The sequence below is a fragment of the Pongo abelii genome, chromosome 14 (assembly GCF_028885655.2).
Source record: "Pongo abelii isolate AG06213 chromosome 14, NHGRI_mPonAbe1-v2.0_pri, whole genome shotgun sequence".
NCBI classification, from domain to species: Eukaryota; Metazoa; Chordata; class Mammalia; order Primates; family Hominidae; genus Pongo; species Pongo abelii.
This window is the reverse complement of record NC_071999.2, coordinates 27,904,169-27,930,824: the sequence shown is the minus strand read 5'-3', so window position 1 is coordinate 27,930,824 and position 26,656 is coordinate 27,904,169. Positions and strand designations below refer to the sequence as shown.

Here is a 26,656-nt window from a genome sequence, read left to right as displayed (position 1 = left end):
TGAGGATATTAAGATCTCTGGTTAAGGTAAATACCTGGGTAAATGGGAAAGTCAGTATTATTGCAATTTTGGTTTATAATTCTACTTTTTAATTTTCTACAGGATTTAAAAGACAAATGCATAAATAATTACAAATCTATGTTATTAAGCACACAGTATAGAGATTAATTTGTGACATCAAAAATACTGGAAAAAGAGAGCTGCACAGAAGTAGTTTTTTGTGAAGTTAAAATTATGTTGGTATTAACTCATATTGGATTGTTATAACTTTAGGATGTTATATGTAATCTCCACGGTAATGATAAAAAATAATCTACAAGATAAACACAAAAAGGAAACAAGAAGGGAAGCAAAACCTGATACTATAATATTTGCATATCCATGTTCATTACAGCAGACAATCCAAATGTCCACTGACAAATGAAGGGATTTTTAAAATGCAGTATATACATACAAAGAAGTATTATTCAGCCTTAAAATAGGAAATCCTATCAATGCTTACAACATGGATGAATCTTTAGGACATTATTATAAGTAAAATAAGCCAGTCACAGAAAGACAAATTCTGTCTGAGTCCATTTATACAAGGTATCTAACACAGTAAAATTCATAAAAATGCAGAAGTAATATTGTGGTGGCCAGAGGTTGGAAGCAGGGAGAAATGTGCTGTTGTTCAACGAGTATAGTTTCAGTTTGCAAGATGAAAATGTTCTAGAAATCTATTGCATGATAATATGAATATGGTTAACACTACTGAAGTTACACTAAAAAACTGTTAAGATAATAAATTCTGTGTGTTTTTTAACACAATTACAAAACAGATTTTAAAAAATACATCATACTAAACAGAAAAAAGCAACTAAACACAAAAGAGGGCTCTAAAGGAGGAAAGAAGGAATAAGAGTGCTAAGGTACAGAAAACAGCAAATGGCAGAAGTCTTTCCTTATCAGTAATTACTTTAAATGTAAATGTATTAAACTCTCCAATTAAAAGACAAAGATTGGCAGAATGAATTAAAAAAAAAACATGATCCAACTATATGCTGTCCACAAGAGATACACTTTATTATACCTTATGCCATACACAGGTTGAAAGTCAAAGGATGGAAGAAAATACTCCATGCAAATAGTAATCAAGAGAGATCTGAGATGGCTTTACTGGTGGTATCAGGCAAAACAGACTTTAAATAAAAAATTCTTACAACAGAGAAAGGACATTATAAATTGATAAAAAGGCCAATTCACCAGTAAGATATAACAATTATAAGCAATTATGCAGTACACATCAAAGACCCAAATATATGAAGCAAACATTGACAGAATTGAAGGAAAAAATAGTTCAATAATAAAAATAGAAGGCTTTAATATTCCACTTTCAATAGTGCATAAAACATCCAGACAGAGTATCAATAAGGAAACAGAAGACTTGAATAACACTGTAAACCAACAGGTCCTAAGAGACATACACAAAACATTCTAGCCAATAGTAAAATATACCTTTTCTTTTTTTTTCCTACAAGGCCACTTAGGACATTCTCAGAACAGACCATATGTTAGGCTGCAAAATGTCTTAATAAATTTCAAAAAACTGAAATCATAAAATGTATTTGTCCCTATGACAATGAAAGGAAACTGGAAATCAAAAACAAGAAAAACTGCAAAATTCAAATATGTGGAAACTAAACACCACAAACTACCAACAGGTCAAAGAAGAAATCCTAAGAGAAATTAGAAAATGCTTCAAGACAAAGGAAAATGAAAACACAACATACCAAACTCATGAGATGCAATAAAACAGTGCTAAGAGGGAAATTTATAGCTATATACACAATTTTAAGATATTGCAAATTAAGAACCTAACTATATACCATAAGACAATGGAAAAAGAGAAAATTACCCAAAGGTAGCAGAAGAAATAATAAAGATTAGAGCAAAAATAAATAAGACAAGATAAAGAAACAGAACATCAATAAAGCCAAAAGTTGATTATTTGAAAAGATCAGCAAAACTGACAAATCTTTAGCTAGAATAACTAGAAAAGAGAAGTCTGAAGTTAATAAAATCAGAAATAAAAGTGGAGACAATACTACCAATTTTAAGAAAAAAAAAATTTTTTTTTTTTTTTGAGAGGAAGTCTTGCTGTCACCCAGGCTGGAGTGCAGTGGCACAATCTCAGCTCACTGCAACCTCTGCCTCCTAGGTTCAAGCAATTCTCCTGCCTCAGCCTCCCGAGTAGCTGGGACTACAGGTGCCCACCACCACAGCTGGCTAATTTTTGTATTTTTAGTAGAGATGGGGTTTTGACATATTGGCCAGGCTGGTCTCAGACTCCTGACCTCAAGTGATCCACCTGGCTCGGCCTTCCAAAGTACTGAGATTACAGGTGTGAGCCACCATGCCCGGCCAAGAAGTAAAAAATTGTAGGAGATTATTGAAGACAATTGTATGCCAACAAACTGGATAACCTACATGAAATGGACAAATTCCTAGAAACACACAACCTTCCAAGACTGACTCATGAATTAGAAAATCTGAGTAGACTTATAACTAGTAAAGAGGTTCAAACAGGATTCAAAAACCTCCTACACATGAAAGCCCTGGACCAGATAGTTTCACTGCTGAATTCTACCAAACATTTAAAGAAGAATTAACACCATTCCATCTCAAATTCTTCCAAAAAACGAAAAGATGGAGGAATAGTAACTCTAAGAGGCTGCACTGCCCTGATAACAAAGCTATATGAAGACACTATAAGAAAATTACAGATCAATATCCCCTGCAATACTGATGCAAATATCCTCAACGAAATACTAATAAACCAAATTCAGCATATTAAAAGATTTGTTTTCTTCTAACTTGGTCTTCGGGTCTCTCTCTGGAGAGTGGCCATGAACTCTAGCCCTGCCCCGACAAGGCTCTAGAGGAGGTGGTCACTGATGTTTACAGTAAATCAAAAGAGGATACTTCTTTATCTTGGTGAATGGAACAATGCCTTCTTGCCTGACCTGTGACCAAGTGAATGTCTCATAGGAAACTTGTTTACACTAGCAGATGCCCTCGTGGTTCTTGTCCGACCTGTGTCCAGTTTATTCCTACCAAGACAGCCACTCTCCAGGAGTGCTGACTGGGAGGAAAGTTAGGTATGTGTATGTCAGTCAGGTGAGACACAGAGGCAGCAAAACAAAACACATGAAATAAAAGAAGCATTTTGTTAATCACAGATAAGAGTGAATCTGTGGAACTCTGCCTTTATTAAGGTCCACAGGCATTATCTCTTAAGGCTTTCCAGCAGGGGTTGTGAACTGGCTAATTTAAAGAAAATATGTGTAAAGGGGAGAAATTATTTGCATGACTCTGGTGTTGACTCTGGTTTTATTGTGGTAAGCAGCTGTGGGATATATTGAGTCAGTGAGATGTAGAACAAGTGACCCACACTGCAAACAGTCACATGGGGAGGGAAAGTTTTAACTAGGCCAAAGATGAGGTGGTATGACTCAGTTTCAAACAACTTATGTTAGGCCTCAAAATGGATGCCAAGGCAACAATGATGTTAAACAAATTTACGATAAAAAGTTTATACACCTTTATCTAGTGGGATTTATTTTTAAAATGCAAGGATAATGACATATGAAAATCAATGCAGCAGGCGCAGTGGCCCACGGCTGTACTCCCAGCACTTGGGGAGGGTAAGGTGAAAGGATCACTTCAGCTCAGGAGTTTGAGACCAGCCTGTGTAACACAGTGAGACCTCATTTCTACAAAATAAAAAAATTTTAAAAATTAGCCTGGTGTGGTGGTGTGCACCTTTGGTCCCAGCAACTCAGAGGGCTGAGGCGGGAGGACTGCTTGAGTCTGGGAGGCAAAGGTTGCCGTGAGCTGAGATCATGCCACTGCATTCCAGCCTGGGCAACTGAGGGAGACCCTGTCTCCAAACAAACCAACAAGAAAACAAAACAAAATCCAAAATCAACGTAATACACCACATTGACAGGATGAAGGAGAAAAGACCAAAACATGATCATCTCAATTGCTGCAAAAAAGAATTTGAAAAATTGAACACCCTTTCTTGACAAAAACACTCAATAAACAAGAGACAGAAGGAAACTTACTCAACATGGTAAAGGTCATTTGGGAAAAACTCACAGATAATATGATACTCAATGGTCAAAGACAAACGCTTTTCCCTTAAGACAGGAATAAGACAAGGAAGCCTGCTTCTTCATCTTGTATTCAACATGATATTGGAAATCCGAGCCAGAGGCATTAGGTAAAAAGACAAAAGGCATCCAAATCAGAAAGGAAAAAGTATAAATATCTCTGTTCATGGATGACATGATCCTCTATGTAAGAAAATCCCCCCAAATTACACACACACACACACACACACACACACACCCTGTGAGGGCTACCAAATTAATTCAGCAAAGTTGTTAGACACAAAATTCACATGTAAAAATCAGTTGTGTTTTAATACATTAGCAAATGAGCAAATTGAAGAGGAAATTTAAAAAGCAATTCCGTTTACAACAGCATCTAAAAGAATTAGGAATAAACTTGACCAAAGGGGCCAAAAATTGATATGCTGAAAACCACACAAAACTGTTGAAAGATATTAAATAAGATCTAAATAAATGAAAAAAATCCAGTGTTCATGGATATGATGACTTAAAATTGTTAAGATGTCAGTGCTATCCAAAGTGATTTACAATTCAATGTAATCCCTATTAAAATCCCAATGACATTTCTCTGTTCACAGATGACATGATCTTATACGTGAGAAAATGCCCCCAAATTACATACACACAACTTCTCTCTCTCTCACTTGTTAAAACAATTAATTCAGCAAAGCTGCTAGACACAAAATTCACATGTAAAAATCAGTTGTGTTTCAATACATTAGCAAATGATAATATCATACTCAGTATCATACTGTATTTCTTGGGGAAATAGAAAAACCCATCCTAAAAGTCACATGGAATCTTAAAAGACACTGAATAACCAAAATAATCTTGAAAAAGAACAAAGTTGGAAGACTCACACGTTTTGATTTCAAAAGTTACAACACAACTACAGTAATCAAAACAGTGTGGTACTGACATAAGGACAGATACACAGACAAATGGAACAAAATAGAAAGTCCAGAAATAAACTTTCAGTTTTAACAAGGGTGCCAAGACCATTCAGTGGGGGAAAAGACAGTGTTTTCAACAAATAGTGCTGGGAAAACTGAATCCAATTCAAAATAATGAAGCTGGGCCCTTACCTTATACTTTGTACAAAATTAACTCAAAATGAATCAAAGATCTAAACCTATAAAACTCTTAGAAGAAAGCATAGGGAAGAAGCATCATGATGTCAGATTTGGTAATGATATCTTGGATATGACACCAAAAGCACAAGCAACAAAAGAAACAATAATTAAATTGGCCTTCATAAAATTAAAAACTTTTGTGGAACAAAGGACACTATCAAGAAGGTGAAAAGACAACCCACAAAACAGGAGAAAACACAGCCAGCCTTGGAACACAGGTTTGAACTATGCAGTTCCAATTATGTGCGAACTTTTTTCCACCTCTGCCAGACCTGAGACAGCAAGATCAACTCCTGCTCTTCCTCAGCCTATTCAACATGAAGATGATGGGCATGAAGACTTGTAGAATGATCCACATTCAGTTAATGAATAGTAAATATATTTTCTCTTTATGATTTTTAATAATTTTCTTTTCTCTAGCTTACTTTAAGAATGCAGTATTGAATATATATACAAAATATATGTTAGCTGTTTATATATTATTAAGGCTTCTAATCAACAGCAGGCTATTAGTAGTTAAGTTTTGTGGAAATCAAAAGTTAAACGCAGACTGAGTGTCAAGGCTCATGCCTGTAATCTCAGCACTTTGGGAGGCTGAGGCAGGAGGACTGTTTGAGACCAGGAGTTCAAAACCAACGCGGGCAACATAGCAAGACCCTGTCTCTAAAAAAAAAAAAAAAAAAAAATTAGCGAGCTGTGGTGCATGCCTGCAGTTCTAGCTACTTGGGAGGCTGAGACAGGAGACCACTTCAGTCCAGGAGTTTCAGGCTGCAGTAAGCTATGATCTTGCCACTGCACTCCAGCCTAAGCAACAGTGCTGGACCTTGTCCCAAGAAAAGAAAAAAAAAAGTAGTTACACGCAGATATTTGACTACACAGGGGTTGGTATCCACCACTACCACTTGTTCAATGATCAACTGCATTTGTAAGTCATATATCTCATAAGAATTTAGTATCTAGAACACATGAAAACTCCTACAATCCAACAACAAAATAAACAACCCAATTAAAAAAGTGGACAAAGGTTTGGGCATGGTGAATCATGCTTGTAATACCAGCACTTTGGGAGGCCAAGGTGGGAGGATCACTCTAGCCCAGGAGTTCAAGGCCAGCCTGGGTTACCTAACAAGACCCTGTGTCTACAAAATAATAATTAGCCAGGTGTGGTGGTATGTGCCTGTAGTACTAGCAATATGGGAGGCTGAGGCTAGAGGATCCCTTGAGCCTAGGAGATTGAGGCTGCAGTGAGCTTACAATCATGCCACTGCATTCTAGCCTGGGCAACAGAGTGAAGCCCTGTGTTTAAAAAACAAAAAACAACAAATAAAAAGTTTTAAAAATTTAAAAAAATAAACGGATAAATGACTGGAATGGCTATTTCTTCAAAGATACACAAATGGCCAATAAATAAGGACATGTAAAGATGTTCAGATCACTGGCCATTAGGGAAATGCAGATCAAAATCACAAAGTGATACCACTTTACACTTATTAGGAATGCTATTGGCCGGGCACGGTGGCTCATGCCTGTAATCCCAGCACTTTCGGAGGCCGAGGCGGATGGGTCACGAAGTTAGGAGATCAAGACCATCCTGGCTAACATGGAGAAACCCCGTCTCTGCTAAAAAATACAAAAAATTAGCTGGGTGTGGTGGCGGGCGCCTGTAGTCCCAGCTACTTGGGAGGCTGAGACAGGAGAATGGCGTGAACCCAGGAGGCGGAGCTTGCAGTGAGCCAAGATCGTGCCACTGCACTCCAGCCTGGGCGACAGAGCGAGACTGCGTCTCTAAAAAAAAAAAAAAAAAAAAAGAACACTATTATTCAAAAGAAGACATTGATGCGACCAACAAACATATGAAAAACATGCTCATCATCACTGGTCATCAGAGAAGTGCAAATCAAAACCACAATGAGATACCGTCTCACACCAGTCAGAATGGCAATCAGATGCTAGAGAGGATGTGGAGAAATAGGAATGCTTTCACACTGTTGGTGGGAGTGTAAATTAGTTCAACCAGTGTGGCAATTCCTCAAGGATCTAGAACCAGAAATCCATTTGACCCAGCAATCCCATTACTGGGTATATACCCAAAGGATTAGAAATCATTCTACTATAAAGACACTTACACAGGTATGTTTACTGCAGCACTATTCACAATAGCAAAGACTTGGAACCAACCCAAATGCCCATCAATGATAGACTGGATAAAGAAAATATGGCACATATACACCATCGAATACTATGCAGACATAAAAAAGGATGAGTCACATCCTTTGCAGGGACATTCTCAGCAAACTAACACAGGAACAGAAAACCAAACACTGCATGTTCTCAGTCATAAGTGGGAGTTAAACAATGAGAACACAAGGACACAGGGAGGGGAACATCACACACTGGGGCCTGTTGTGGGGTGGGGACAAGGGGAGGGACAGCATTAGGAGAAATACCTAATGTAGGTGATGGGGATGGGTGCAGCAAACCACCATGGCACATGTATACCTATGTAACAAACCTGCATGTTCTGCACATGTATCCCAGAACTTAAAGTATAATAATAAAAAAAAGAATGTTATTTAAAAAAGAAAAAAAAAACAAGTGTTCATGAGGGTGTGGAGAAATTGGAACCTTGTGGATTGCTGGTAAGAATGTAAAACTGCAGCTGCTGTAGAAAACAGTTCGGCAGTTCCCCCAAAAAGTTAAACATAAAATTACCATGTAATCCAGCAATCATTCCTAGGTATTATACATACCAGAGGAACGGAAAGCAGAGACCCAAATGGATACTTTCATGCCAGTGTCCATAGCAGCATTATTCACATAGGTCAAAAGGTGGAAACAATCCAAATGGCCATCAACAGATGAACGGATAAACAAAATGTAGTATACCCATACATGGAATATTATTCAGCCATATAAAGGAATGAAATTCTGATACATCCTACATAATAGGAACCTTGAAAACATTAAGTTGAAGTGAAAGAAGCCAGATACAAAAGGAAACATTGTATATGATTTCACTTAAGAGGTACCTAGAATAGGCAATTTCACAGAGACAGAAAGTAGAACAGCAGTTTATCAGGGACTAGGGGAGAAGAAATGGTTATGTGATTGTTTAACAGGTACAGGGCTTTTGTTTGAGACAAATAAAAAGCTCTGGAAATGGATGCACAAACTTAATGGCCTTAATGGCACTGAATGGTATACTGAACAATTATTAAAAACTATAAAATTATATTATGTATATTTTACCATAAAAGACACTGTAAAAAACCAACAAAAGAAATAAACGCAAATCCTAACTTAGATAAACAGCTTCCACAACTCATTTGAGGAGCCACTACAGTGTGGTGCAGTGCTTGAGATGACAAGTTCTGAAGCTTGGTCAATCCTGGTTCTACCCTTTCAGAGCTGTGTGATCTTGGGCAAGATGCTTCATCTCTGTGGTTAGGGTCTCCACATTCAAATGGAGACAACAGTGTCTTTCTCACAGGATTGTTGCAAAGATTAATGAGTTAATTCACTTAAAGTCTTAAGGGCCTTATGGGTTAAATCATATAAAGCACCCAGAAATCAATAAGGATGAACTATTATTGTTATTATCTAAACACATCAGTCACACATCCAAAGTTCAATACGAAATGCCTTTTATCTGTGTCTACTTTGGTGTTCAAATTCAGAAAACACCTAATAATAATCGGTAAATTTTCAGAGGTACAGGTTAGAAAAAAATTTATTTTATCATTATATTTCTATTGTTAACTCTATATGCTTTCCTAGTCTCCAGATTTCAGAAGGTAGCAAGAAACATTTATACATTAATTATCCTTCATTGTTCTTTTAATTTATGATAAATCATGTAAACTTGTTTGAAGTTGCAACTACTAAGAAATTTAAATGTATAGAAGGTTAACAGTGGTATGTTTGCTCTAACTAAAATTGACGGTAGATACTCATTCTTGTTATACATGTCTAATTAAAATTTTTTTAAAAACTTCATTTCAAAAACACATTATATACTTACCAACTGAAGATAGAAATCTCCAGGACTATTTATATGACAAACCGTTACTGAAACATCTGTCATTTCTTTAGGCAAAATAGGTGGATGATAGTGAAAAGTAGTATTTTTTTCAAAGTGACTTCTTAGTGATTGTGACTTAAACCTAATTAAAAGCATAATGAAAAGCGTAAGCAGGGTCTCACCCTGTCACCCAGGCTGGAGTGCAGTGGTGCTATCATGGCTCACTGCAGCCTCTACCCTCCTGGGCTCAAGCAATCCTCCCACCTCAGCCTCCCAAGTAGCTGGGATCACAGGGGCATACCACCACACCTGGCTAATTTTTGTAGAGACAGGGTCTCCCTACATTGCCCAGGTTGACCCTGAACTCCTGGGCTCAGGCGATCCTACTGCCTTGGCCTCCCAAAGTGCTGGGATACAAGTGTAAGTCACCCTACCTGGCCAAGCCATTTTCTTAGTCTCTTTTCTCTCAGTGACTTGATCTAAAGGAAGGACTTGTACATGTACTGACTTATTTACCAAAAGCACTCATCTTCCAATTTCTTTCTTCTAACATTTCTTGGTGTTGTCTTCAATTATCAAACCAGGTTAAATAAGATATCAAGTCTCAAAACTTTAGAGCTAGGCTTTCATGTCGTACTTAGATTCAAAGCTGCTTCTATTTTTTGTGTTACATTGATATCTGTGGTCTGTGTCAGCTGAAGGGTCTCTGTGGCTCCTTCCAGATCCAAGACTACTTGTATTTTTCTAGAATGGAACCTGCTTGGGTTCCATTCCCAATCACCCAGTGTAAAAATTAGAATCTTTGACTACCTCTATGGTTACTTAAGTCATCAGAAATGATGGACAGCCTAGGCACTGTGGCTCACGCCTGTAATCCCAGCACTTTGGAAGGCCAAGGTGGGCAGGAGTTCAAGACCAGCCTGGCCAACACGGTGAAACCCTGTCTCTGCTAAAAATACAAAAATTAGCCGGGAGTGGTGGTGTGTGCCTGCAATTTCAGCTACTCGGAAGGCTGAGACATGAGAATCTCCTGAACCTGGGAGGCAGAGGTTTCAGTGAGCTGAGGCTGTGCTACTGCACTCCAGCCTGGGTAATGGGATGAAGACTCTGTCTCAAACAAACAAAAAAGAAATGATGGACAAAGAAACTTTAAACATCTATTCTAGATTCATACATTGAATATAGGGTAGTGATCATGAACTCATTCCAAAGGCTACAAAATTGAGGAAAATTTAGGAACAGTTAAACTACAATTATTGAAACCAGCATACAGCTGCTTATAAAGTTATCAAGAGTCCAAAAGATGTTAGGTATTTACACATACTTTATATTTTGAGCTACCTTAATTTCTCTAATTTTTCTAATTTTCGTTTTTCTTTACAGACAGGGTCTCACTCTGTCACCCAACCTGGAAGTACAGTGGCAAGAGCATAGATCGAACTCCTGGGCTCAAGCAAACCTCCCACCTCAGCTCCTGACCTGAGAAGCTGGAACTACAGATGCATGCCACCACGCCTGGTTAATTTCTTTTTGTATTTCGTTGTAGAGATGAGGTCTAGCTATGTTGCCCAGGCTGGTCTCAAACTCATGACCCCAAGGAATCCTCCCTCCTTGGCCACCCACAGTGCTAGAATTACAGTTGCGAGCTGCCCTGCCCAGCCTATTTTCTTAAATCCAATTATCTGAATTCAGTTTTCACAGACAACAACTGTACTTAGAAAAGTCTAACAGCAATATTTTTCACTTCTTCAGGTATGTTAAGGTTTACTTTAGAGACATGGTTTTTAAAGACAAAATCTGCTACTCTTATTTATAGCTATAATTTCAAAGAATATTTAAGTTTTAATAAGTTACTTACTTTGCTAGTTCCATAAAAACTAGCGCATCTCTAAGAGACACAGGCATATCACTGCTTATTTTATTCGGTGGTGGTTTTTGCAGATCTACAATAAGCACACCATCTTCTTCTCTAAAAACTTTCATTGAAACAGCCTTGTTATTTACCATTTTCAAAAATTCCACTTTAGCTTCCTCTTCCCAGCCTTCATTCTGTGCAAAAAAGTAAAATTCCATAGCAATTAGTAATTATAAGTATTACTAATGTTACAATGTTCTGGATTTAGGTTTGTACCAACCACAGACGCAACTGTGAACAAACTGAACCAACCACAGACATTAGGAAAGAGCCAGGGCAGGCCGGGCGTGGTGACTCACAAGGTCAGGAGTTCAAGACCAGCCTGGCCAAGATGGTGAAACCCTGTCTCTACAAAAAATACAAAAATTAGCGGGGCGTGGTGGCAGGTGCCTTTAATCTCAGCTACTTGGGAGGCTGAGGCAGGGGATTGCTTGAACCCAGGAGGCAGAGGTTGCAGTGAGCCGAGATCATGCCACTGCACTCCAGCCTGGGCGACAGAACAAGACTCCATCTCAAAAAAAAAAGAAAGAAAAGAAAGAAAAATAGAAACAGCCAGGGCCACAAACTTAGGGGCAGTCTTTATGAATGTACAATGTGTGTATACCTTTACTTTATAAATATATTCTCAAGGTTTTACTTTAGAATTTAGTTTCACTTTTGAATATTAATATGAAGGTTATAAAGAAAGATCTCAAAATTAAAGAAGTATTCAATTTTCCACTTAGATGAAAATTCAAAGGGTAATTTTGAAAGTATAGGTATGCCTAAAATAAAATCTAAAAATTTACAATGATCAGTTAATCTAGCTTCCATTACTAGCTGCATAAGATTTATGCTACTTAAGTGATTTAAAAAAAAAAATCCACCCACTGGGCAAAGAATTTTTTCTTTTGAGACAGGGTCTTACTCTGTCACGCAGACTGGTGTGCAGTGGCATAATCTCAGCTCATGCAATCTCTGCCTCCCAAGCTCAAGAGATCCTTCCACCTCAGCCTTCATGGTGCACTACCACGCCAGGCTAATTTTTGTGTTTTTGGTAGACAGGGTCTAACCATGTTGCCCAGGCTGGTCTCAAACTCCTGAGCCCAAGCGATCCTCCCATCTCGGCCTCCCAAAGTGCTGGAATTACAGCCTTGGGCCACCAAACCCAGCCAAAAAACTTTTTATGTTGATCTTTGAACATTTAAGTACCATATCAAAAGTAAATTTCAGGGTCAAAACCAGAAATTCCTTAAAAACAAAAAAAGTGAATAGCTTTCTGAAGTTTTTATGATTATAAATGTAAAATCTACTCAGTGTAAAAAATGTGAAAAGTTAAAAAAGAGAAAATTATAAACAAACACTCACCATTTTAAAGAAAACCCAGTGCTATTATTTTTGTGTTTCCTTTTTTTATTATTAACTTATTTGTTATTTCAAGTATGTGTTGAATGCCTTCTATGTGGCATGTGATCTGCTAAATGCTGGGAATACAATGATGAGCAAAGACAGACTCCTCTGCTCTCATAGACCTTGTAAGAATACAACTGCTTAACATGTATTGTTACAATTTCTGTCTCTTAAGCGTTTACAATCTTGCTGGAGAATAAATTTTCATAAATAATACAAAACGCAGAATGCAATATGGCCATTAAATAGGTAATAAAGGGCAATGGAAATATGATAGAGAAACACACACATCATAAACTTATTTCTCTGTATAGTTGACTCCAAAATTACTGGTTTACTTGGATACTTAACCAATCATTATGTTAATATATGCTTATTCAACTCGATTTCCCATTAAAAATGTTTTCAATTGTGGAAGCCGAAGTTCATTTCCTTTTCTATTAGAACTAATAGTTTAATATGCACTATGTATTTATCAAGATTACTGGTTCCCTGAGCCTATACTTAGCAATCTAATTAGCAATACATAGCTAAAATTGTAATAGCCTCTGAAGGAAAAAATAATTAAAGTCTCACTTACTGAATTCTGTGGAACAATGTCTTTCAATGAGCATGGTTGTGCTAACGGCTGGATGTCTTTTAGCAGCCCTTCAATATATGGTTCAGATTTCCTTAGAACCAGACATAAATCATTTAGTGCAATATGCTGCTTAGCAGAGTGTTCTGGTCTCACATGGGTATCAACAACTCTAGGAGAAATTCAAGTAATATTTATTGAAAATAATGCTTCAAACTTAAATTTGTTTTCCCCCACAGAAGGTATGCATTTCTAAGTATAATTTTTCTTAAGTTACACCTTTTAGAAAGTTATATTCCAAATTAATACTTTCTTACTATATAGACTTAGTTTAGCTTCTATAAGCAGAGACACTGTTTTCCTCCACAGAAAGAAATCTCAGCTACATTTGCACTTTCATATACTCATGCAGTTTGAGCTTAAAGGAGATAATGACACTTCCCCCCATATAAATCTATTTATTCATAAAGCTATAACCATTAAGTGATCATGCTATGGTTAATACTGGTCCTTACTACAGAAACATATCAGTTTGTATTATTTTCCTAGAATACAGAGAAAACCATTTAAAATAGCTACAGTGAGTTAGACAGTATGACACTTTAAAAAACATTAATGAAATTAAAGAAGTCTGATTAAAAATTTAACTCAATCATCTGTTGCTGTTACATTTAAAAGAATTAGTTTCTGTATTATTCCCTGCTTTAAAGTGACATAAGAAGAGTACTTAAGTTTGGAGTTCCTTTTCTAAGCTCTCCATCTATTAGTACTGGTAAATGATAAAATTTTACTTATCAAGACAACTGTAGAGCAAAATAATAAAACGTATGTCTTGGAAGTTAAGAATGACAAATTACTCCTCTCTACCTCTAATTTCCTTTACTCTTTAACTCCACCTCCCTCCAAAATGTTTCTAAGCAGGCCAAGGATACATATTATAAAATATCATACCCTGTGACAATCAGGACTTCAGAATTTCCAAAATCTACCATGAATATTTGCATTAGTGCAACTTCATGGACAAATAATCTGGTTGGACTACAAGGTTTTCTGGTATTTTTACCCTCTATTGGAATTAATTCTGTGATAGTTCCTCGACACCACATTCCATTTTTAATACTGTTGACAAATATTCTTGCACCTAAATAATGAGGGAAACAAATCATTATCAACATTTATCAATAAAAGCCACTTCATAAGTTTACAGACACGTTAGTTCTACCAGGAAAAAGTCTTAATTCATTTATTTACTAATGATATAGTACTGTGTTCAAGTGCTATGAGAAAGATATAATACAGCATATTATGAAAGTTTGTTATACAGAAACAAGCTAAATAGGGAGATAAACACCCAAAGAATACTAAGTTAGCAGTCACTTAATGAGGACCTGCTTATGAGCAATAAGAACAAAGATGAATGAGACTGTCTTGCCATCAAGAAGCTCAAGAAAGGAAGAGAAACAGGCAAATTAATTACCATAATTACACTGTACTTACAAGCAAGACCATCTGTGTTTGTGATGTACACATGTACACTTACTGACATACACATACTAAAGTTTGTAATGAGAGAAGAAACAATTATCTTCTCTTTGTAAAGGGGAGTGAGAGTAAAACAATGAAAGGTAGCCTGTGAAATGCCAAAATTATTGGCACCCAGTGGTGTTCAGAGAAGAGGGAAGATGAACTAAGGACTTAGCAGTAGAGGAAGACCTTTGTAGGGACCAGTTGGATTACAAATTAACAGCCAGGAAAAAAGAAGATCAAACAAACAAACAAAAAGGCCCACAGGTGAATGCTTACTATGAGCTCAGAAATGTTCTGTGTTTTGTTTGAATTCACTTACTCCCCACAACAACCCTATGAAGGTAGTGTTTCTATCATAGGTGAGGAAAACTAGGCAGAAAACCTAATCTAGCCCAACTCACATGGCTACTTAGAAGAAGTAGCAGGAGAACTCAGGTAGTCTTAGAGCCCATTTAAACTACATATTTTGGAAATGAATCTGGTAAATTCTGATCACTGATTATATACAGAGAGATGCTGTGTAATCTCTGTATATGCTAATAACAACAGGATAGTTGAAAAGCACATTATAGGCAGCCTTTTAAGTCCTACCAAAACGTTTGATCTTCAGTTTGTCAGTGACCCTTCTCTTATTTTGCTACACTACTATACCAACATTCTTAGTTTTAAAATATAGTAAATCCCCACTTAATGTCATTGATACATTCTTAGAAACTGTGACTTTAAGCAAAACGGCAAAACAAAACCAATCTTACCACATAGGCTAATTGAGATAAACAAGAGTTAAGTTTCTACATGTATTTCTGGTCACAAAAACATCATCAAACTTATAAAGACCCCAAACACTTCTAATATTAAATACTGAAACAAGTGTGAGCTAAACGTACATTTAAGAAAGATGAACAAGTAAGATATTTACTCAATTTTTGGTGAATCAGTGAGTGATGGCAGTCATAGTGGTAGTGGGTTAACTCAAAGAATTACAGCTTGCAAAGTGAGAATTGTAGGGAGTACCTCCTGGCACCACAGTTCAAAAACAATCATAAATAAGGTGGATTCACAGAGTGCTTTTGTACTGCATCATTTATTGTCATGTATTTGTATAGTTACCAAATACTTTATGAATTTTATGATAATATATATTTATTTATTCATTCTCCAACTCGCTTATTCTAGAGTCGAGGGTGGCTGAAGCCTATCCAGGCAGCTCAGGGCACAAGGCAGGAAACAATCCTGGTCAGAACACCATTCCATTGCAGGGTACACACACACACACCCTGGTCAGAACACCATTCCATCGCAGGGTACGCACGTGCACACACACACACACCCCCTGGTCAGAACACCATTCCATCGCAGGGTACGCACGCACGCACGCACGCACACACACACACACACACACACACACACCCCCTGGTCAGAACACCATTCCATCGCAGGCTACGCACGCGCGCGCGCACACACACACACACCCCCCCCCACACACCCACACACACACCCTGGTCAGAACACCATTCCATCGCAGGGTACGCACGCGCGCGCACACACACACACCCCCACCCGGTCAGAACACCATTCCATCGCAGGGTACGCACGCACGCACGCACGCACACACACACACACACACACACACACACACTCTCTCTCTTTCTCTCTCTCTCTCTCCCCCCTCCCTCCCTGCCACTCAGACTGGGACAATGTAGACACACCAATTAACCTAACGTGCGCATCTTTAGGATGTGCGAGGAAACCAGAGTACCTGAAAAAATCCACACAGACACGGGGAGAATGTGCAAACTCAACACAGACATTTGCCCAAACCAGGAATTGATTTTTTCTCATCAAAATTATAATGAGATAATGTTATTTGAAGACCTGCTGTATATATTCTATAAAATTATTCTTTCTTTCAATGGATAAAAGTCTGCTGAAGTCATTTACTGTTCTTCATAATGAAGTACAGAGTCAGGAAAAGGGAACAAGAGGATACGCTCCTCTCTGCTAAATCAACAATTCACATGTCTTCCCTTATCACTAATTTCTCAAAATATGAATGAGTGTTTTAATCAGTTGTATTTACCTTGCCAACATAATTATCATTAACAACTTAAAGCACAACTTTTTGGCTTTCTTAGAACATTTTCTGAAAATAAGCTATTTTTGGCATGTATTACATTTTAGACACATTATTTGCAACCACAAAAATCGAATTCAGTACTACATTCCCCTCCTCTTAGATACTGACAACCTAATGTTCCCAGCTCACATGGCATAAATGTTATTTTTTAAGTTTTAGAATTACTATTCATTTTTGTCAAAGTATATGATGATCCTACTCTTCTGATATTCTGAAAAGCTACATAGATGAGCTGAGAGTTAATCATACTTTTAAATGACTATCAATCAAGACTAGACAGATAAAACACTTTCTGTATTAGTTATATATAGGTATTGATTGCTACTAACATAATGAGAAAAATACTCTATTAATACAAATGAATCATAGCTTCATCATATTACAAGGTACAATCAAATTCAGTCAACGTTATAAGAAAAATACTCGTAACAAAAGCCCGAAGCATGGCAAATTCACATATTCTCACAATTAAAAGACTGACTGAATTTACAATTATCCTCTGTAGGGCGCTGGGAATGGGTGCCACAGGACTCCTGAATCTCAGGTGCTCAATGCTAGCCCCAACACTCACACACAGCGAGCAAGAGACTGGAGTTACACATGAAGAATCATCTTAGAGGCACAGTTCTTCATGGAGACAAGGGGATAGGCTATATAACCTGTCATGGGTTTTGTAGTTTTAAAAGCAATTCGCCCTACTACATAATGGAGTTTCTGTACATATCTCACTCTAAAAATGTACCAACATTCCATCTTAATCCTTAGCTAACTTGCCTAAATAATTTATGTTAAATAATCCTAAAACTTTTATGCTTACTACAAATGAACTTAGAGCAAAAATCTATATTATAAGTCTTATGTGGGTTGGCCAAGTTATTATAATATTTAAATAAATTTGATACTTTAACTTGGATTAATATTTCATTACCTAGTTCCAAAATGTCTGAAGGATCAAGGTGTGAACTCCTATTGCAAAATTCATTCACCTTCTTCTCCAGTACTTTGGCGTCTTTTATTTGTGAATACTTCCGAATGTAGAAATGGCAAGGATCTATTACATGGCTTACAAAAACTAGCTCTGCAGAACCTGGATAAAAATATTTAAGCCACATTAATAAACCATGAGTTAGAAAATAATTCATGAAAGCTGAACAACCATAATAGCCTCTAAAAGAATGCCTTATGGCATTGTGAACTCTGGGAATACTGCACGTAGGCCCCAGGAAGTAGTCCAAGCCCTAAATGATTGATAAAACAAATGGATCACTTTCAACAATGAATTCTTTAGTAACCTGAACTGCAAATACTTCATAATACTTGTAAAATATGCTAAATAAGTGAAATCACAGTCCATGTGATAGTTAAGATTCTAAAGTCAACATATATGCTGTAACTCTACTGTATTACAAAAGTTGTTTCTTTATGAACATATTTGGCACTCAGAACCCCTACTGATAATGATTAGGTTTCTAGGATAACCTACAAAAGCCAGCTCCATCTATACTCTACCTATAGAACCAATACAGCTCATAGCCACTCTGACTCCCAAGTCTTATAAATCAGATGTGAAAAAATGTCTAGGCAAAGCCAAAGTACTGAGCAGCATTTAGGGGAATGTGTGTGCTTTTTGGTGGGGTGAGTAGAGGTAAAGACAGAAAATTTTCTTAAGCCAAGTGTCTTCACTAATATGAAAAGATCTCCAAAGTACAATGTTAAGGAAGGAATGCAAAAAACAAAACAGTGGTATGCTACGTTTTGTGTAAAAAAAAAAAAAGACCCCCCCCCCGCAACACACACATAGAGAGAGGGAGGGAGAAAGGTTTGGAAAAATAATTTGTGTTTATTTATAAATGCATAAAGAAAATGTGGAAGAGATGGAGACACTGAATAGAATGGGAATAGGATGGGGGGAAGTTTCACATAATATTTTAATATATATTTAATTTCTGAATGAGGTAAATGTTTACATGGTAAAATTGTTTAAAAAACAAAGACTAGGAGGAGTGGAAATGAATATAGTCAAGTATAGGTAGATGACAGAAACTGAACAAATGGATCATTTTAACTATCCAACAGAAAATATAAAGAATAATGCCCATATTTAGGGTGTGGTAAAAAGATAAACACATACAACTGGGGTGACATCTGAGAGAAGTATAAATTTTGGAAATATTCCTGGCTGCGCACGATGGTTCACGCCTATAATCCCAGCACTTTGGGAGGCCAAGGAGGGAGGATCGCTTGAGGACAGGAGTTTTGAGACCAGCCTAGCCGACATGGTGAAACCTCATCTCTACTAAAAATACGAAAATTAGCTGAGGATTGTGGTGCGTGCCTATAATTCCAGCTACTCTGGAGGCTGAGGCACGAGAATCATTTGAGCCTGAGGAGGTTGCAGTGAGCCAGGATCGTGCCACTGCATTCCAGCCTGGGCAACAGAATAAGACTCTGTCTCAAAAAATATTTTTTTTATTGGGGGGAATATTTCTGCCAGGGTCAAAACATTCATTCATTCATTCATTTGAGATGAGAGGTCTCACTGTTACCCAGGGTGGAGTGCAGTGGTGGGATCTCAGCTCATTGCTACCTCTGCCTCCCAGGCTCAAGTGATCCTCCAACCTCAGCCTCCTGAATAGCTGAGACCACAGTTGCGCACCACCACACCCACTTATGTTTTTGTACTTTTTGTAGAGACAGGGTTTCACCATGTTGCCCAGGCTGGTTTTGAACTCTTGAGCTCAAATCATCCACCCGCCTCGGCCTCCCAAAGTGCTGGGATTACAGGTGTGAGCCATGGTGTCTGGCCCCAGAATTAAAACTTTTAACATTAGAAAGTAATATATTTTAGTTATCAGTGAAATTCACTTTACTTACTACCTCACACTAGGTAAGAGTTACTTACTACACATACAGTAAACTCCACTACATCAAGCTCAGACAGTTGTTACAGTACCTGCTTTTGATCCAAAAGGAACAGATGAGTTTTTCTGAAGAGGCTTTTTTGGATATCTAGGTGTCTCCCCAAGATCATCTGTGCCGCATGCTTCATCAAAATAAGAAATAAAGACAACTTGTACTAACTATGTTAACAATGACATGCTAGTTTTTAAAAAGCTGTACTGAAATTGGCAAAACACTGGAATGGCAACACCCCTTGTATCAATGAATAAAGTTATTACAGGTATCTTAAGTAATTGAAACATCAATGATAATACAGTGGAAAGAAGTGTGTCCTTTTCTAAATTGTAATTCTGGAGAGTCAACCAATAAAATAGACAACGGGTGGGGGAAAATAAAAGCTGATCTTGAAAAATGGTCTTAAAGGAGACTATTAGTATAAAACTACATAGTGTAGTATCTCACTCCATGTTAATGGAAAGAATACTGACATTAGAAATCTAATCAAATACAACTGTGATATATTTAAATGTTATAAAATAGATAACATTATAATCATGATAGTTTATATAAACCTCACAACAAAGATTGAAGAGAAAATGTTCTTAATTCAAAGAAAGTAATAAAACTATGTCCACAAATCACATCTCTCTCAGTTATTTATATCTTTTATATAAGGCTTATATGTGAGAACACTAAAAAACTCACAATACCCTAATTAAACCAGATATTAATTTATACCTCAGAGGTTAGCTATATTACTGCATTAACAATAAAAATTATCCTAACTCTGGAAAATGTGAGAGTAGGGGCAGGGAATGAACAGGTTTTAACTCATAATGAGGAGTAAGATTATAACAGCAATTATATTTCTGTTAAATGCATGGACGAAAAAGGTACCAACTGTGTCTAATTACAGATACAAGATCTTTCCCCTCTGCTTCTACATTTTTACTTACTTTCCATGTTGTCTTCAATAATTTCTTCAATTATCACATCAGGGCTAGATCCCATCTGAGGTAACACAGCAATGGTTTTAGGGGATGCTGTTGCAACGTCTTTCTGTGGCTGGAAGTTTTTTGCTTCTAAATGTATATCATTTGTCTCAGGTTGCAAAGGAGGTGGTGGTGCTTCATTGGTTAGGACAGACATGTCAACCTTTTTCTTTTCTAGTCGTGGGTATGTATCGTAACAAGAAAGTCCCTTTTTGTTATTATATTTCTTTTGAACATTCTGTCTAATTTCATTTTCTTGGGGATAACATCTGTTTAAAAATACACAGATATAAGCTATGAATACAGAGGTATATGGTACAACCATGAATAAGTCACTAGAAACTCCCACCATGGCCATTAATCTGAATCTTTTGGGCATGATTATTCAATAGCCACTAACCCACTGCCAGTTACTTATCCATTCTACTCCATATTTTTCTATTTTCTCCACATATCCAGACAGTTTTTAGGCTATCAAATCTACAAGTATAGAAATTTTACAATGAGATAAGATTGGGTTTCATGAACTTTATATTTTAGTTATTCCATGACGGATTTAGCTTCTTCACAGATCACTGTTTAAGAAGCCACTGTGGAAATAACGACCAACAAAGCCAACTGGACTTAGCAATGATGCATCTTTATCTGCCTCTTCCACCAGAGGACATACATTTAACTAAGTAAAATTGATATATGTTGAAGTCCAAACACCTGACAGTCATACATATGTACACGACCTTGCAATCTAAATATCTCTTTTCATAACAATTCTTATTAGATCTGAGACATGCAACATTATTAATCAGCTCCAGTGTCATAAACCTCTGCTTTGACTTATACAACACCACTTCTGTTCTCCTTCAACTTCCGTCTGCTCCTTCTCAAGTTTTTTTTACAAATTACCCTTTCCCTGCTTTAAATTTTAGTATCCTTCCAGGGTACTGTCCTTGACCTGTTTGAATACCTGCTTTTACTGTGCAAACCCATGGTTTAACTACCATTTGTAATCAGTACATGCAGGTTATACTAGGAAAAAATTTAAAAGGCAGCTCTCAGAGTTAAATTTAAAGTAGAAGATCAGTACAGATGCTTAAAGAGGCAGAATAGTTTTTAGTGTCTTAGAAATGCTGATAGTAACCATATTCAAGTTGTGAAAATGTCAAAAACAACATTGATTGCAAAGGTTGTTGATTATCCATGTAAGCATAAAGTCAAGTCACAGCAGCAAATATGGGGCAGGGCTCTCCCAAGCATGGAGAAAGATGACTGAGCCAAAGGACTGGTATTCCACTTCCTCTGGCAAGGTCTTCCCTCTGATGGAGAGGAATATAATCAGCTATCTTAGCCTAATTCTGTTAACCTATTTGATTAATTTTATTCCCTTTATTCAAAAAAGATTACCAAAAAAGTAACTTCTGACAAGTTAGCTCCTCAGTTCTAGTCCCTGTTTACAATTATATTTATCCATTAAGTTAACAAATTGGCATTTTGACTACACATCAGTTTTGTGACCTTGGCTTATATGAATTTACCTGGCTTAGAGTATATACATCATCCTATGTGCTTCTGAAATGGTAATACTGTGAGCCAGACTAATTTGTTCCCTAAGGTAACAAATGTGTTGCTTTTCTCGGGAGACCATTTCCATTGGAGACAATCCACCTACAATGAAAGAACTTATTTCTCTTTTGGTGGTTTCTACATCTATATTCTGATTACTCCTAAACCCAGAATCAAGACCAAGATCTCTTAAGTTTCAGCATTCATATCCAATTAAGCTGTACACATTTCTCTCCAGAAAGCTGATAAACAGTAAGTACTCAACATACTATCTTCCCCCTCCCAACTTACTTTGCTTCCTGTATTCCTAATCTTGATGAATAATACCACAATCCATCAACTTAGTCACCAAAGTGTAACAAACCATTGATGATGCTTCCCTTTTCCTCATGCCTCACGTTCAAGCATTACTCAGTTGTATTAATTTTCCCTATTTTGCATTTGTCATATCTATTCTCAGTCCCTATCCAGTGCTATTAGTTAAGTTTTAGTTCTCATGAGTTGCTGAGTTTACTGATATGATGGCCTAAGTGATCCTTCAGCCTTCACTGTCATCCTCTTAACGCCAAATAATCCCCCAAATGGCCACCAAAATTATCCCTAAAAAATGTAATCTAATCATTTTTACTTTCATGCTTAAAACCTTTTAGTGGCTTTCTACTCCTTAGAACTATACTGTACAACAGAACTTCTGGTGATAATAGAAATATGCCGCATTGTCTAATATAGCAGTGCTTTGGTCTAAATGTTTCAAAATTCATGTTGAAACTTAATTCCCATTGTGGTGACATTAAGAGGTGGGGCCTTTGGGGAAATTAATGATCAAGTAATGAGGGCTCTGCCCTCATGAATGGATTTGTGCCTTACAACAAGTCTGGAGGGAACTAGCTTACGCCCTTTTTTGCTCTTCTGTTCTTCCACCGTGTGAAGATAGTTATTTGTCCCTTTTATGCTCTTCCATGCTTTATGCCATGTGAGGACACAGCATTCGAAGTGCTATCTTAAAGCAGAGATCAGGGCCCTCACCAGAAACCAAATCTGCCAGCATTATGATCTTGGGCTTCTCAGCTGCCAGAACTGCAAGCAAATAAACACCTGTTCTTTATGAATTACAGAAGAATAAACAACATCTGTTCTTTTTAAACTTTGTTATAGCAGCACAAATAGAATAAGACAGGTAGTCACTAACGACATGTGGCTACTGAGCACTTGAAATGTGGGCTAATGGAACTGAGGAACTGGATTTTAATTCTATTAAATATAATTTTAATTATATAATTAAATAATTATATAATATAAATAATTATATAATTAAATATAAATTTAATTAATTTATGTTTAAATTTAAATAGCTACATGTGATTAGTGGCTACCATACTGGACAGCATGGATCATAAGGTTCAAACATCATCAGACAGCATACAAAGTCTTTAGGACTTAGCATCTATGTATCCTTGGGGACACAGAGAATGGAATTATATACACCATTCCCTGAACCTAGCATGCTAATTCACTGCCCATATATTCACTGCCTATAAGATGCATACTTCCTTTTTCTCCTTACTACTTGCTACTTAATTTTAATAGATAAGGGGAAAAAAAAATCTTTCCAAGTCCTGTTACCCCAGGAAGAACTGATCATTCCCTTGCTTTGCACCTCAGGTAAATTCTGCATACGTTACCCTAGCAATTATGCATTTTATTGTTTGCATGTCCTTCTTCCTCTACTTATTGTAATTTCTCGGACATTTATCTCAATATCTAGGGTGTTAGTGCCTAGCAGTGTTCAATGCTTGCTGACTGAATCAATCTCAAAGATATCTTCGACATGTATATTGCTGAATACTGATCTCTTCTAGGCCTTTTAAAAAACATTATATGTAGAATTTAACCATAGAAACTATTTTGCCCTTTATTTTTCAGCTTTTGAATTACACTAAACATCAATTCTTCTGTCTCTCAGATAATGTAGGTACTTTCAGACACTAATGGCATGTTACCATGCTTATAAATACTTACTTTGTTGAGTCCCCAAATTCAATCTTTCCCATATTGTTGAACATACAGATGATCTCACTGCAATTCACACTCAACCTATAATAAAACATTAACATATACATAAATGTTCTGATACAAATGTATCATGTTCTCCAAACAAAAATCAGTTGCTGACATTAATGAATTGAAAAGGAAACATTTAAATAACTTTCTAAGTTAGCACAAATTACACTTATCTTAATTTGGTTGCTAACTTAGTAAACATTTGTGACCCAAAATTTCAATTTATTATTACTTGCTATTTTAATACATTTAAGTTCCAGCACATCTTTATACTTGTTATGGTCTCCTGAACTATGACTTACTCACCTGGGAGGGTTCCTTAGTTGTGGAGAACTAACTTGTGCTAATTCACTATCTGAAGTTAACTGCAAAGTCCGGATAATCTAGAATTTAAAAAAAAAATCATTCATGTGTGAATCTTGTCACAAATATTGCTGAACAGTAAGATTTTAGAAAGAAAATTGTATCTTTTAGGTATTTCATTAATTAATGCATTCAGGCTCAATTTGGGGCACTCAAAGGGATACAAATAAGTGTTTATGACTTTTGGACATATGTATAAAAGGTAACAATAGACACTAAGAAATAGGATAGAGCTACATGATCAGAGAAAACTCGATCAGATTCATTTTGCAACTGTGTTGCTATCTTCAAGAGTTTTCTCCCTTTTTGCCCTATTTTCTTAGCTAGATTAACTAGGATAAAGACCAAATTTTATCATTTTTTCATCACCTAGTGTCGCACGTGTAATACATAGGAAACAACTATTATTGTTTTAGAACTAAAGCCTGGGACACCTAGCCAAGTAGGGTCATGGCAAATTCTCCCTTCATTTAACGTTAGAGACTTTGGAGGCAGGTAAACTAATGGCTTCTCTTCTATACATCTGATTATCCACAGGAAGTGAGATCCTGAAGATTCAAAGATGACTAAAGCAAGATCTATACCCTTAGGGAGTGAGGCAGAAGTCAGCAAAGATCTGTGATTAATCTCTTCCTGTCAAAGTATAAGAAACTTTTTTTTTTTTGCCCAATTCTGCCCCTTAGGCACATGATTAGATGACAGGAGATGGCCGAAGCTGTCTCTTGACTTGCACAATTTGGAAGGGAACTGGAAGAGAAAAATTTGACTAGGATTTTGAATTAAATTTTAACATTAAGAGTTGACAGCCATACCTAAATTGTTTATGTGAACAAAATAGAGTCCTATTCAGTTTGCTACCCTTATTTGTCCTCATTTTTTTAATCAGGTGTCCTAGAAAACCTAAACTTTCACCTCAATGTCACCTTACTTGCTCTCAGATCAAGTGTTACAAAGACTTAATTGCACCATTTCCCTAACTGGTCAAAAATAACAAAAGGTCATATAAATTTTACAATGTCTTAGATTTCAAACATTATCTTATTATAACTTAGATTATCCTAACCTATATTGTCATCAATTTAGAATTCTAAATAACAATATAGGTTAGGATAATCTGAAAAACAAATTCTTGTCTTAAATATATTCCAAAGCATGTAAAATAAGCTACCACAGAAATAACTCACATTGTGAACTATTAAATTACCTGATTCAGGTCACAGTATGTTCTTAGAGAAGGTGATAATTGTAATGCTCTTGCTATGTTCATAGCTGCATTCAAATTATTTTTTTTCTCTTCAATGTAGCTTTTAGCCTCTATTAAATTTGATAGATAATCATCAGTAGTTCTTGCAAATTCTTCACACAGGTTCTTTTTCCTTCATTTAAGATTTCAAAGTTATTTTGCAGTATTTCATAAATACTTACAGAAAAAGTATATGTATAGTATCTTGAAGAGTAAGTTCAGTAGTTGACGAATTTTACATAATATGGTTAAGTGAGGCAAACAATAACTGAACTGTATCTGAAAGGGTACTTTCACTTGTTGATAAAATTAACATATAACATGGTAAATGAGGCATTAAATTGAACTGAAATGTATTATAGTTAAAAGCTATGTATACATAATTAGAGAAAAGCAAATTTTGTGGAAGGCAGGAGATTATAAGTAGAGACATACAATAGACCATCTAAGGCCTGGAGGAGAATCTGAGCTCAGACTCTTTAGGACATTAAGGCATATAAAAGCAGTTATATATACAGGGGAATTGAAAAAGCCACACTGAGGCCCAGGCAAGATGCACGCTCAGAAAACATCTGAGAAGATCTTAAGCCTGACCTCAGGCTGATCTCAAAGCTCAGGGCACACACAACCACTCAGTGAAGGACTGTTACATCAAGAGC

General features: G+C 36.6%; 1 protein-coding gene across 15 annotated transcripts in view; it reads right to left on the bottom strand.

The window, feature by feature from the left end:
* The window catches only part of LOC129049645 (RING finger protein 17), a 119,744-nt gene that overhangs the window by 65,959 nt on the left and 27,129 nt on the right, over nucleotides 1-26,656 (bottom strand). For 14 of the 15 annotated variants that reach the window (XR_008512876.2, XR_008512875.2, XR_008512877.2 and 11 more), the window contains 10 exons: nucleotides 25,959-26,130; nucleotides 24,698-24,774; nucleotides 24,350-24,424; nucleotides 20,735-21,039; nucleotides 19,831-19,920; nucleotides 17,806-17,964; nucleotides 14,165-14,354; nucleotides 13,217-13,385; nucleotides 11,191-11,381; nucleotides 9,333-9,474 (listed from right to left, as the gene is read on the bottom strand). Coding sequence is in view for 10 of the 15 variants with exons in the window: in XM_054529460.2 (XP_054385435.1) it covers nucleotides 9,333-9,474; nucleotides 11,191-11,381; nucleotides 13,217-13,385; nucleotides 14,165-14,354; nucleotides 17,806-17,964; nucleotides 19,831-19,920; nucleotides 20,735-21,039; nucleotides 24,350-24,424; nucleotides 24,698-24,774; nucleotides 25,959-26,130 (1,570 nt within the window). In the remaining 5 variants the exon portion in view is untranslated. Of the gene's footprint in view, nucleotides 1-9,332; nucleotides 9,475-11,190; nucleotides 11,382-13,216; nucleotides 13,386-14,164; nucleotides 14,355-17,805; nucleotides 17,965-19,830; nucleotides 19,921-20,734; nucleotides 21,040-22,302; nucleotides 22,446-24,349; nucleotides 24,425-24,697; nucleotides 24,775-25,958; nucleotides 26,131-26,656 lie in introns of those variants that run through there. The other variant, XM_054529465.2, reaches the window with a different exon arrangement.